This window comes from Heterodontus francisci, chromosome 25 (assembly GCF_036365525.1).
Source record: "Heterodontus francisci isolate sHetFra1 chromosome 25, sHetFra1.hap1, whole genome shotgun sequence".
Classification (NCBI taxonomy): Eukaryota; Metazoa; Chordata; class Chondrichthyes; order Heterodontiformes; family Heterodontidae; genus Heterodontus; species Heterodontus francisci.
In genome coordinates, this window is record NC_090395.1 from 73,058,370 (window position 1) to 73,072,605 (window position 14,236).

A 14,236-nucleotide genomic window follows, 5' to 3' on the forward strand; every position below is an offset into this window, starting at 1 on the left:
TGTAGTTAAGGAAGAGGGATGTGAAGTATTGGATGTGATCAACATAGGGAGAGAGGACATATTAATGGGATCAGTATTCTTGAAAGTTGATACATCACCAGGGCCTGATGAAATGTATCCTAGGCTGTTAAAAGAAGCAAGAGAGGAAATAGCAGAAGGTCTGACCATCATTTTCCAGTCCTCACTGGATACAGGTGTGGTGCCGGAGGATTGGGGAACTGCTATCGTTGTACCTCTGTTTAAAAAGGGAGCGAGGGATAGACCGAATAATTACAGGCCAGTCAGTCTAACCTCAGTAAATTATTGGAATCTATTCTGAGAGAGCGAGGATAAACTGTCACTTAGAAAGGCACAGGTTAATCAAGGATAGTCAGCATGGATTTGTTAAGGGAAGATCTTGTTTGACCAACTTGATCAAATATTTTAGTTTAGTTTAGAGATACAGCACTGAAACAGGCCCTTCGGCCCACCGAGTCTGTGCCGACCATCAACCACCCATTTATACTAATCCTACACTAATTCCATATCCCTACCACATCCCCACCTGTCCCTATATTTCCCTACCACCTACCTATACTAGGGGCAATTTATAATGGCCAATTTACCTATCAACCTGCAAGTCTTTGGCATGTGGGAGGAAACCGGAGCACCCGGAGGAAACCCACGCAGACACAGGGAGAACTTGCAGATTCCACACAGGCAGTACCCAGAATTGAACCCAGGTCGCTGGAGCTGTGAGGCTGCGGTGCTAACCACTGCGCCACCGTGCCGCCCCCTTGAAGAAGTAACGAAGATAGATGCGGGTAGTGCAGTTGATGTGGTCTACATAGATTTTAGTGAGGCTTTTGAAAAGGTCCCACATGGCAGACTGGTTTTTAAAAAAATAAAATCTCATGGGATCCAGGGAAATGCAGCAAGGTGGATACAAAATTGGCTCAGTGGCAGAAAACAAAGGGTAATTGTTGACGGGTGTTTTTGCGACTGGAGGGCTGTTCCCAGTGGTGTTCCGCAGGGCTCAGTACTGGGTCCCCTGCTTTTTGTGGTGTTTATTAACAATTTGGACATAAATGTGGATTGCATGATCACGAAGTTTGCAGACAACACAAAGATTGGCCGTGTGGTAGATAGCGAGGAGGATATTGATGGTCTGGTCAGATGGGCAGTATGGGAGAAGTTTTGCTGAGCTTTGCTAATTGTTACGTAACTTTGTAGAAGCAGCAAAACAGGACACAGCTTGTGGCTAATCTAACCAACTGTCATAAGATGTAGACAGAGCAGCTAACCACAATCAGACGTTACGGCCAGATATGGTGTCTGGAGTGGGTGTTGAATTAAGGAACTATAGTTTGTTATTGTTGAAAATAACGCTTTACTCATAATGGACTCTGCATGGTGCACCGTCACGTAGGCGGTCTTGTGATTGTCTTGTGGGTGTTTATCTAATTGTGAAACTTTTAGCTCTGCCTCTGTTATACTATATAAGTCCACGGCGATCTGTAGCTCTTTGGAGTAGCGCTGGACCGCCTTTAGGAAAGGTGTGCTACCCATGATATCATGCAATAAAGTGTTTGTTCTCAAGGTCTGAGTCCGGAGAATTTGTTCAATAATTGGGCATAATCTGGATTTCTCCAACAGGCAGAAAAGTGGCAAATGCAATTCTGCTTGGAGAAGTGTGAGGTGATGCATTTGGGGAGGTCAAACAAGGCAAAGGAATAAACAATTAACGGGAAAATACTGAGAAGTGTAGAGGAAGTGAGGGACCTTGGCGTGAATGTCCACAGATCCCTGAAGGTAGCAGGACAGGTCGATAAGGTGGTTAAGAAGGCATATGGAATCCTTTCCTTTATTAGCCGAGGTATAGAATATAAGAGCAGGGAGGTTATGCTGGAACTGTATAACTCATTGGTTAGGCCACAACTTGAGTACTGTGTGCAGTTCTGGTCACCTCATTACAGAAAGGATATAATTGAACCAGAGAGGGTACAGAGGAGATTTACGAGGATGTTGCCAGGACTGGAAAAATGCCGCTATGAGGAAAGATTGGATAGACTGGGGTTGTTCTCCTTGGAACAGAGAAGGCTGAGGGGAGATCTGATTGAAATGTACAAAATTTTGAGGCTCCTGGATAGAGTGGAGGTGAAGGGTCTATTCACATTAGCAGAGAGGTCAGTGACGAAGGGGCATAGGTTTAAAGTGATTGGTAGAAAGATTAGAGGGGAGATGCGGAAAGAACTTTTCACCCCGAGGGTGGCGGGGGTTTGGAACTCACTGCCTGAAAGGGTAGTTGAGGCAGAAACCCTCAACTCATTCAAAAGGAGTCAGGATATACACCTCAGGTGCTGTAATCTGCAGCACTACCGACCAAATGCTGGAAGGTGGGATTAGAATGGGTGGATCGTTTTTCAGCCAGCACAGACGTGATGGGCCAAGTGGCCTCTTCCTGTGCCATAAACTTTCTATGATTCTATACTCTGGAGTTTAGGTGAGAGGTGATCTTGTTCAAACACACAAGATTTTGAGAGGGCTTGACAGGGTAGATATAGAGGGGCTGTTTTCCCTGGTTGGGGAGTCCAGAACTAAGGGTTACAGTCTCAGGATAAGGGGTTATCCATTTAGGACTGAGATGAGAAATTTCTTCACTCAGAGGGTTGGGAAGCTTTGGAATTCTTTGCCCCAGGGGTGTGTGGATGCTCAATTTAGTAAATTCAAGATCAGTGCAATAGATTTTTGGACACCAGGGGAATCGAGGGATACGGGGATAATGGAGGTAGGTGGAGTTGAAGTTGGGTGTCAGCCATGATCTTATTGAATTGTGGAGCAGGCTAGAGGGGCTGAATGGCCTACTCCTGCTCCAGTTTCTTATGTCTCACTGGTGCAGTAGAGAAATCTCTTCTGAGATTGTGGCTGATAAATTGATGGGGACAGTGTAGAAGGAGATTTATCTGTATCCAATCCATGCTGTACCTGTCCTGGGAGTGTTTGATGGGCACAGAGGGAGCTTTACTCTGGATCTAACCCCCCCCCCGTACTGTACCTTCTGGTGTATTGAAGCCCATGTTTCCCATTCAAGGATTGCTGGATGCGATGGATCTCGTATGCAACAGGGATGGTGGACAGTTGGTCCTGGCCGGAGATCCAAAACAGCTGGGACCGGTTCTGCGGTCGCCAATCGCTATCAAGCACGGATTGGGTAAGTATCGATTGGTGCTGTTTTTTTTTCTCTCTTCCCTTTTTGCTGCCCTATTGGTGTGGACGCTTAGCTGTGCTGTGTCCCCTGTTTCCTGTCAATTATCCAGGTGCCTATTCTTCATGCTTAAGTATAGACAATGAACATTGTGCTATTGTACCATGTGGGGCATCGTGTCCATATCTCATTGCTTCCTAAATAGAATGACCACATTTGTACTTTGGAGCAGGTGTCACTGCCTGCAGTCTTAGACTGGGATCTGACTTGGTATTTCTCCCTCCCCAGCTCAGGTGTACTGTCACCATTAGAACACCATACTGTAGGCTAGCACAGCAAAAACCAAGAAAGAGACCTGGGAACTACCTTAGGCTGCATGAGATCATGCACTTCCCCATTGAACCAACGTGAGGCACTGGCTGTAGCCTTTTCATAAGAAAATCTTGTTTAAATTTTGACTCTGGTAAGTGGTGCAGTGGTTAGCACCACAGCCTCGCAGCTCCAGCGACCCGGGTTCGATTCTGGGTACTGCCTGTGCAGACTTTGCAAATTCTTCCTATGACCGCGTGGGTTTTCGCCGGGTGCTCCGGTTTCCTCCCACAGCCAAAGACTTGCAGGTTGATAGGTAAATTGGCCATTATAAATTGCCCCTAGTATAGGTAGGTGGTAGGGGAATTGAGGGAAGGTGGGGATGTGGTAGGAATATGGGATTAATGTAGGATTAGTATAAATGGGTGGTTGATGGTCGGCACAGACTCGGTGGGCCGAAGGGCCTGTTTCAGTGCTGTATCTCCAAATAAATAAATAAATAAACTGTACGATAAAATGAATTGTCACACAATGTTCATTGGAGAGCAGGTGGAAGAGTCTCTAAGGACTCCTGTGTACTGTGAATTAAAATATAAAGGCCTGGTACAGCATAAGTGTCCTCTCTCTAACGTTCCCCTCCTCCAAACATCAAAAAACAGAGGCTGTGGGTTCAGGTCCCCAGCCCAGATGCTCGACCACAGACTGATACTCCTAGTGCGCTACTGACGGAGTGTTGCACTGTCGGAGGTGCCGTCTTTCAGATGAGCTAAGGATTGATAAGTCTCCTGGCCCTGATGGAATGCATCCCAGGGTACTAACAGAGATGGAGGGAGAAATAGCAGGTGCACTGGCGGTAATTTTCCAAAATTCGCTGGACTCTGGGGTAGTCCCAGCAGATTGGAAAACAGCAGATGTGACGCCACTGTTTAAAAAGGGAGGTAGACAAAAGATGGGGAATTATAGACCGGTTAGCTTAACCTCTGTAGTGGGGAAGATGCTTGAGTCTATTATCAAGGAAGAAATAGCAGGGCATCTCGATAGAAATTGTCCCGTTGGGCAGACGCAGCATGGGTTCATGAAGGGCAGGTCATGCTTGACAAATCTTTTGGAATTCTATGATGACATTACGAGCAAGGTGGACAATGGGGACCCAGTGGATGTGGTGTACCTAGATTTCCAAAAGGCCTTCGACAAGGTGCCGCACAAGAGGCTGCTGCATAAGATAAGGATGCATGGCGTTAGGGGTAAAGTATTAGCATGGATAGAGGATTGGTTGACTAACAGGAAGCAGAGAGTGGGGATAAATGAGTGTTATTCTGGTTGGCAATCAGTCACTAGTGGTGTGCCTCAGGGATCGGTGTTGGGACCGCAATTATTTACAATTTATATAGATGATTTGGAGTTGGGTACCACGTGTAGGGTATCAAAGTTTGCAGATGACACTAAGATGAGTGGCAGAGCAAAGTGTGCAGATGACTGTGAAACTTTGCAGAGGAACATAGATACATTGAGTGAGTGGGCAAAGGTCTGGCAAATGGAATACAATGTTGATAAATGTGAAGTCATTCATTTCGGTAGGAGTAACAGTAAAAAGGATTATTACTTGAATGGTAAAAAGTTACAGCATGCTGCTATGCAGAGGGACCTGGGTGTCCTTGTGCATGAATCGCAGAAGGTTGGTCTGCAGGTACAGCAAGTAATTAGGAAGGCAAATGGAATTTTGTCCTCATTGCTAAAGGGATTGAGTTTAAAAGCAGAGAGGTTATGTTGCAGCTGTATAAGGTACTGGTGAGGCCGCACCTGGAGTACTGTGTGCAGTTTTGGTCTCCTTACTTGAGAAAGGATGTACTGGCACTGGAGAGAGTGCAGAGGAGGTTCACCAGGTTGATTCCGGAGTTGAGGGGGTTGGCTTATGAGGAGAGACTGAGCAGATTGGGATTATATTCATTGGAATTCAGAAGAATGAGGGGAGATCTTATAGAAACATATAAAATTATGAAGGGAATAGATAAGATACAAGTAGAGAGGATGTTTCCACTGGCAGGTGAAGCTAGGACAAGAGGGCATAGCCTCAAGATTAGAGGGAGTAGATTTAGGACTGAATTAAGAAGGAACTTCTTCACCCAGAGGGTTGTTAATCTATGGAATTCCTTGCCCAGTGAAGTAGTTGACGCTTCTTTAGTAAACGTTTTTAAAGCTAAGGTAGATATCTTTTTGAACAATAAAGGAATTAAGGGATACGGTGAGAGCGCGGGTAAGTGGATCTGAGTCCACAAAAAGATCAGCCATGATCTTATTGAATGGCGGAGCAGACTCGAGGGGCCGGACGGCCTACTCCTGCTCCTAGTTCTTATGATGAGATATTAAACCGAAGGCAAATGGAATATTGTCCTTTATTGCAAGGGGGGGTGGAGTATAAAAGTCAGGAAGTCTTGCTACAACTGTACAGGGCATTGGTGTGACTGCACCTAGAGTACTGTGTACAGTTTTGGTCTCCTTGCTTAAAGAGGGATATACTTGCATTGGAGGAAGTTCAGAGAAGGTTCACTGGGCTGATTTCTGGGATGAAGGGGTTGTCTTTTGAGGAAAGGTTGAGCCTATACTCATTGGAGTTTAGAAGAATGAGAGGTGATCTTATTGAAACATAAGATTCTGAGGGGACTTGACCGGGTAGATGCTGAGAGGATGTTTCCCCTCATGGGGGAATCTACAAAAAGGGGCACAGATTCAGAATAAGGGGTCTCGCATGAAGACGATGAGGAGGAATTTCTTCTCTGAGGGTCGTTAACCTTTGGAATTTCCTAATCCAGAGAGCAGTGGAGGCTGGGTCATTGAATATATTCAAGGCTGAGGTGGACAAATTCTTGACCTACAAGGGAGTTGAGGGTTATGGGGAGCAGGCAGGAAAGTGGAGTTGAGACATGATCGGGTCAATCGTGATCTAGTTGAATGGCGGAGCAGGCTTGAGGGGCCGAATGGCCTACTCCTGCTCCTATTTCTTATGCCCTTTCTGCCCTCTTGGGTGGACACACTATTTTGAAGAAGAGCAGGGGGGTTTTCCCCAGTGTCCTAGCCAGTGTTTGTCCCTTAACCAGCATCACTTTTCAAAAAAAAAATTATCTGATCATACTCACGTTGCCGTTTGTGGGAGCTTGCTGTGCACACATTAGCTGTTCCGTTTTCCTACATTACAATAGTGACTATTCTTCAAACATACTTCATTGGCTGCACATGCCTTTGGGATGCCCTGAGGTTGTGAAAGGGGCTATATAAATGCAAGTATTGCTTTTCCTTCTAGTTATTTGCTTTTGTACATTGTGCAGTACTCCCACAATTCTTTCAGCGTCATCACTGACTGATTTGATATTCTTCATCAAATGGGAATGACGCCTGTTGCTTTCTTGTTCTCCAGTCTAATACCTTGCGTTCATTCGTATTGAATTTCACCTGCCACACTTCTGTCCAACTGAAAAAATTAGCTGGATCCCTTTCTGATTCCTGACTTGTTTTGCCAAACTCCACTCCCTCAGAGATGATTCTGCCTCATTGAAGACTTTGACCAACTTGCATTGAGGATCTTCCAGTCGTCCCAAGCTGAGCAGGGGAGATATCAGCAGGACTCCTGGCTCATGATTGCTGCTATCTGAGAGGTTCAAAGAAATATTTACTAGGATTACACCAGAATGGAGAAGTTATACCTATTGGGAAAGATTGAACAGGCTGGTCCTCTTTTTTTCTTTAGAAAAGAGAAGACTGAGAGGTGACCTGATGGAGGTCTTTAAGGTTAGGAAAAGGTTTGAAAGGGTAGACATAGAGAAGATGTTTCCGCTTTTGGCTGAGACAGAACTAGAAGCCATAAATATAAGATGGTCGCTAATAAATCCAGTAGGGAATTCAGGAGAAACTTCTTTACCCAGAGAATGGTGAGAATGTGGAACACACTACAACAAGGAGTAGTTGAGGTCAATACTATAGATACATTTAAGGGGAAGCTGGTTGAGGGAGGAAGGAATAGAAGGACTTGCTGATAAGGTGAGATGAGGAGGGTGGCACCTGTGGAGCTTAAACACTGGCACGGAGTAGTTGGACTGCATCACCTGTTCCTGTGCTGTATGTACTTTGTACCTTTGAAATATTGGACATATTGCACACATAGTGAGTTTAGCTGCACACCCTGCCAGTTCTATACTCACCGGTGCAAATGCTTTGCCTTTTAAGCGCTGACTGTTTTGAGGCGCTTAGCAAGGAGGGTCCATTGAGTAGCACAGTGCTGGTGTGTGCCTATGGTTGAAAGAGAGCTGTGATGACTCTCTGGGCTGGGAGAGCTTTATTTAACCCATGTATTTCACTCTCTGCCGCTGTGTGAGGACCATCCAGCTCTCTGCATTGGGTTGACTGTCTCTTCTGTGATCAAGGACAAGGAACATTGCCCCAGCTCACTGGCACCTCCTAGTGGCCAGTCACAAGCAGAAGTTCTCTGGCATTTATTCAGCATTTTTATTAATGTATTAGGTGCTTCAGAGGAATGATAACAGGTAGAAATTGACACTCAGCCAAAGGAGACAGCAAACACGTGACCACAATCTTGGCCAAAGAGAGATTTTAAGCAGCATCTTAAAGGAGGAGAGAGATTAAACTAGCAAGAAGCATAAAAACGGACTGTAAAATCTTCTCTCGGTATGTAAAAAGGAAAAGATTAGCAAAGATAAATGTGGGCCCATTATAAACAAGAGCCAGGGGAATTTATAATGGGGAATAAGGAAATGGAAGAGAACATAAACAAATGCTTCGTGTCCATCTTCACGGAGGAAGATACAAAAAAAACTCCCAGAAATATTAGAGAACCAAGGCACTAGCGAGAACAAGGAACTGAAAGAAATTAGTGTTAGTAAAAAGTAGCACTGGAGAAACTAATGGGACTGAAAGCTGATAAATCCCCTGGACCTGATGATCTACATCCCAGAGTGCTGAACGAGGTGGTTGTAGAGGTAGTGGGCGCATTGGTGATCATGTTTCAGAATTCTATAGATTCTGGAACAGTTCCAGAATTGCCCCTAGTATAGGTAGGTGGTAGGGAAATATAGGGACAGGTGGGGATGTGGTAGGAATATGGAATTAGTGTAGAATTAGTATAAAATGGGTGGTTGATGGTCGGCACAGACTCTGTGGGCTGAAGGGCCTGTTTCAGTGCTGTATCTCTAAACAAGTTCCTGAAAATTGGAAGGTGGCAAATGTAACCCCACTATTTAAGAAAGGAGGGAGAGAGAAAACTGGGAACTACAGACCTGTTAGCCTGACATCAGTAGTAGGCAAAATACGAGAATCTATTATAAAGGGTGTGATAACTGGACATTTAGAAAATAATGGCAGAATTGGGCAGAGTCAACATGGATTTATGAAAGGGAAATCATGTTTAACAAACCTGGAGTTTTTTGAGGATATAACTAGTAGAATATATAAGGGGGAACCAGTGGGTGTGGTGTATTTGGATTTTCAGAAGGTTGTCATTAAGGTCCCACACAAGAGGTTAGCAAACAAAATGAGAGCACAGGGGATTGGAGGTAATATACTGTAATGGATTGAGAAGGGGTTAATGGACAGAAAACAGAGAGTAGGAATAAATGGGTCATTCTCAGGTTGACAGGCTGTGATTAGTGGGGTACCGCAAGGTTCAGTGCTTGGGTCCCAGCTATTCACAATCTATATCAATGATTTGGATGTGGGAACCAACTGTAATATTTCCAAGTTTGCTGATGGCACAAAACTAAGTGGGGATGTGAGTTGTGAGGAGGAAGCAAAGAGGCTTCAAGGGGATTTAGACAGGCTCGGTGAGTGGGCAAGAACATAGCAGATGGAATACAATTTGGAAAAATGTGAAGTTTTCCACCTTGGTAGGAAAAACAAAAATGCAGAGTATTTCTTAAATGGTGAGAGATTGGGAAGTATTGATGTCCAAAGGGACCTGGGTGTCCTTGTTTATAAGCGAGCAATTGGGAAAGCAGATGGTATGTTGGCCTTTATTGCAAGAGGATTTGAGTACAGGACTAAAGAAATCTTGCTGCAATTATATAGAGTCTTGGTGAGACTGCACCTGGAGTCTTGTGTACAGTTTTGGTCCCCTAACTTGAGGAAGGATATACTTGCTAAAGAGGGAGTGCAACGAAGATTCACCAGGCTGATTCCTGGGATGGCGGGATTGTCCTATGAGGAGAGATTGAGGAGACTGGTCCTGTATTCTCCAAAGTTTAGAAGAATGAGAGGTGATCTCATTGAAACTTACAATATTCTTACAGGGCGTGACAGGGTAGATGCAGGAAGGATGTTACCCCTGGTTGGGGGCGGGGAGCGGTTCTAGAACCAGGGGCGGCACAGTGGCTAGCACCGCAGCCTCACAGCTCCAGCGACCCGGGTTCGGTTCTAGGTACTGCCTGTGAAGAGTTTGCAAGTTCTCTCGGTGACCGTGTGGGTTTTTGTCGGGTGCTCTGGTTTCCTCCCACAGCCAAAGACCTGCAGGTTGATAGGTAAATTGGCCATTGTAAATTGCCTCTAGTGTAGGTAGGTGGTAGGAGAATGGTGGGGATGTGGTAGGGAATATGGGATTAATGTAGGATTAGTATAAATGGGTGGCTGTTGGTCGGCACAGACTTGGTGGGCTGAAGGGCCTGTTTCAGTGCTGTATCTCTCTATGGACACAGTCACAGAATAAGGGGTAGGCCATTTAGGACTGAGATGAGGAATTTTTTCACTGAAAGTGGTGAATCTTTGGAGTTCTCCACCCCAGCGGAATGTGGATGCTCAGTCATTGAGTATGTTCAAGACGGAGACTGATAGATTTCTAAATATTAAAGTTATCAAGGGATATGGGGATAGTGTGGGAAAATGGCATTGAGATAGAAGATCAGCCATGATCTAGTTGAATGGTGGAACAGCCTCGAGGGACCGAATGGCCTACTCCTAACCCTATTTCATATGTTTCTATGTTCCTATGGGATGTTGAGAGGCGGAAAGGTTTCAGGAGAAAAAGATTGGTGAAGACAAATGTAGGTCCCTTAAAGTCAGAAACAGGGGGATTTATTTGGGGAACAAAGAAATGGCTGACCAACTAAATGCATACTTTGGTTCTGTCTTCACAAAGGAGGACACAAATAACATACCAGAAATGTTGGGTAACACAGGACTTAGTGAGAGGGAGGAACTGAAGGAAATCAGTATTAGTAGAGAAATAATGTTGGGGAAATTGATGGGATTGAAGGCCGATAAATCCCCAGGGCCTGATAATCTACATCCCAGAGTACTTCAGGAAGTGGCCCAAGAAATAGTGGATGCATTGGAACAGTTCCGACAGATTGGAGGGTAGCTAATGTAACCCCACTATTTAAAAAAGGAGGTAGAGAGAAAACAGGGAATTATAGACCAGTCAGCCTGACTTCGGTAGTGGGGAAAATTCTAGAGTCCTTTATCAAAGATTTTATAGCAGAGCACTTAGAGAACAGTGGTAGAATCGGACAGAGTCAGCATGGATTTACAAAAAGGAAATCATGCTTGACAAATCTACTAGAATTCTTCGAGGATGTAACTAGTAGAGTTGATGAGGGGGAGCCAGTGGATGGGGTTTATTTGGACTTTCAGAAGACTTTCGACAAAGTCCCACATAAGAGATTAGCATGTAAAATTAAAGCGCATGGGATTGGGGGTAGTGTATTGCGATGGATAGAAAATTGGTTGGCAGACAGGAAACGAAGAGTAGGAATAAACGGGTCTTTTTCCAAATGGCAGGCAGTGACTAGTGGGGTACCGCAGGGATCGGTGCTAGGACCCCAGCTATTCACAATATATATTCATGATTTAGATGAGGGAACTAAATGTAATATCTCCAAATTTGCAGATGACACAAAACTGGGTGGGAGGGTGAGTTGTGAGGAGGATGCAGAGAGGCTTCAGGGTGATTTGGACAAGTTGAGTGAGTGGGCTAATGCATGGCAGATGCAGTATAATGTGGATAAGTGTGAGGTTATCCACTTAGGTAGCAAAAACAGGAAGGCAGATTATTATCTGAACAGCTATAAACTGAGAGGTGAATATGCAACGAGACCTGGGTGTTCTCGTACACCAGTCGCTGAAGGTAAGCATGCAGGTGCAACAGGCGGTTAAAAAAAGGCAAATGGTATATTGGCCTTCATAGCGAGAGGATTCGAGTACAGGAGCAGGGATGTCTTGCTGCAATTATACAGGGCCTTGGTGAGGCCACACCTGGAATATTGTGTGCAGTTTTGGTCTCCTTATCTGAGGAAGGATGTTCTTGCTATAGAGGGAGTGCAGCAAAGGTTTACCAGACTTCCTGCAATGGCGGGACTGACATATGAGAAGAGATTGATTCGGTTAGGATTATATTCGCTGGAGTTCAGAAGAGTGAGGGGGGATCTCATAGAAACCTTTAAAATTCTAACAGGACTTGACAGGGTAGATGCAGGAAGGATGTTCCCGATGGTGGGGGAGTCCAGAACCAGGGGTCATAGTCTAAGGATACGGGGTAAACCTTTCAGGACTGAGATGAGGAGAAATTTCTTCACCCAGAGAGTGGTGAGCCTGTGGAATTCACTACCACAGAAAGCAGTTGAGGCCAAAACATTGTATGTTTTCAAGAAGGAGTTAGATATAGCTCTTGGGTTTAAAGGGAACAAAGGATATGGAGGGAAAGCAGGAACAGGTTACTGAGTTGGATGATCAGCCATGATCATAATGAATGGCGGAGCAGGCTCGAAGGGCCGAATGGCCAATTCCTGCTCCTATTTTCTATGTTTCTAGGAGGGAATTCCAAAGCTTTGGGACCCAGGCAGCCAATGGTTAAGCGATCAAAATCGGATATCCTCAAAAAGCCAGAATTGGAGGAGTGCAGAGCTCTCAGAGGGTTGAGCAGTAGGGAGAGGTGAGGCCATAGAGGGATTTGAATGAGGATGAGAATTTTAAAATAGGGCAGAAGTCCTCGGTGAAAAATGAAGCCATTTTTAAACTCTGAATGTAATTCTGCTTTTTCAACCCATGCTCTTCAGTTTGGAGGGAAGCCTGCTGGTCATGCATAGGTGAAGATTCATTAATTCATGATCTGTTTCAGACTTGTCTTTGCTGGAAAGATTAATGAATGGGAACACGCTTTACCAGAAGAACTCAGAAACTGGCACCTACAACCAACATTTTGTAACAAAGCTTCTCCGCAATTACAGGTGAGTTCCATGAGAGCCCAAGCTGGGAATATGTATCTGGTGAGGTCAATGGGCCTGATAGAATGATGGTCCAACTTCATTGCTACCTGTGTTGGGGACTTTTAACCATCACTTTCCCGCCTCTGCTTGGGTTTGATTCCAACAAGGCGTCAGTTGTCCTCTGTTGCTTCACCCAAGTGATCAATATTTTAGTTATGAACCTTGCTTTTGGGTTTTCTCATATACTATTTGACTATAGTGTGCATCACAGTCGAGACTGATCCTGTTTCTTTCCCTCCCTGCATCTCCCCCTCCCCCAACAGTCTCCCAGCACCTTTTTTGCCCTTTCTGTCGACCCTATTCCATCCTAACTTGTCCCTTCCTGGTCAGGAGGTGCTGCGTGCTGCTGGGTATATTAACATAGATACTGAGAGCTCTCCATTTTCTCACCAGAGTGAGGTGTTCTTTATATGTTTCAGTAGGGCATTGGGCCATGGTGGGCATCACTCTCTCTCTCTCCGTCACTCACACAGACACACACCTACCTCTGTCCTAATGCATACAAGAGGTTTGGGGCCGTTAACTCAGCGCCTGAGCCTATCTTGCTTTGTATGGCTGTGACTCACTGGATAATCTTTCTCTGCCATTGGATAAGCGGTTTTGTCAATTGTCAAGATCCTCAGGAAGTGATTGGTCATGTGATGGACTATCAGAACCTTTTAGAGAAAGTAAGGTTTGCAGCTGAAATTAAATAATTTACTTCCACTGTTTTGACTGAATACTTAAAGAAAAGTTATTGAATACTTTACTAATATTACAATTTAACAAAAAGAAACCGCAAGCTAAAGTAATACAAGGTCAAACTTGATGTTTCTTCTGAACAGGACAGCAGTGCTCTTTTCCCCAACCCAATTAACTTTGACCAACCAAGCTGCATTTTTCAAGATTGTATGTACAAAAGCCACACTAACAAATCTGCCTGTTGGCTTTTGAGAGATGATGCTACCTGCTGTAAGAAGAATGAGAGTTGAGCGGAAGGTGGGGTGAGGTTTAGATTGTCTCGGGGACAGGAGGTGAGGTGCCATTGGCCAGAAAGAATAGTAGATGTATAACTGGGCTATGGTCTGGTTGTGCCTGTGCTGCCTTGGGAGAAATGGACCATTGGGAGATGGTGTCTTTGTTGGGGCACATGTCCAACATAAGTTCCAGCCACAGCCTAGTCGCAAAGTTGGAGGAGTCTGAGATATGAACATTGAGCAACATAATGGAGCTTTTGGTCCAATGACTACCTACCTCCTTTGGTTATCCAAGCTTGGAATTAGGAGATTTCTTTATGTGGGGAAAGTTAATCCTCTTGAGTTTAAGAAGAGGGGTAGGATGAGATGAAGCAACTCCCCAAGTCCTTGAATATCTGAGCTGGCACTCGTGGGTTGATAGTTTGTTCTACCTGATCTCCTGGGAAGAAAGTGGAATCTCCTTGAATAACTTTTACCTCCCTGAACAATGGGACTTGCCCAACCACAGCGTTGCATACGAACATACA

General features: G+C 44.8%; 1 protein-coding gene across 2 annotated transcripts in view; it reads left to right on the top strand.

Annotated features, from left to right (window-relative positions):
• LOC137383988 (putative helicase MOV-10) overlaps positions 1-14,236 on the top strand; it is an 83,348-nt gene that overhangs the window by 55,770 nt on the left and 13,342 nt on the right. For both annotated transcript variants that reach the window (XM_068057500.1, XM_068057502.1), the window contains 2 exons: positions 3,071-3,190; positions 12,606-12,714. In XM_068057500.1, the coding sequence (XP_067913601.1) occupies positions 3,071-3,190; positions 12,606-12,714 (229 nt within the window). The remainder of the gene's footprint in view (positions 1-3,070; positions 3,191-12,605; positions 12,715-14,236) is intronic.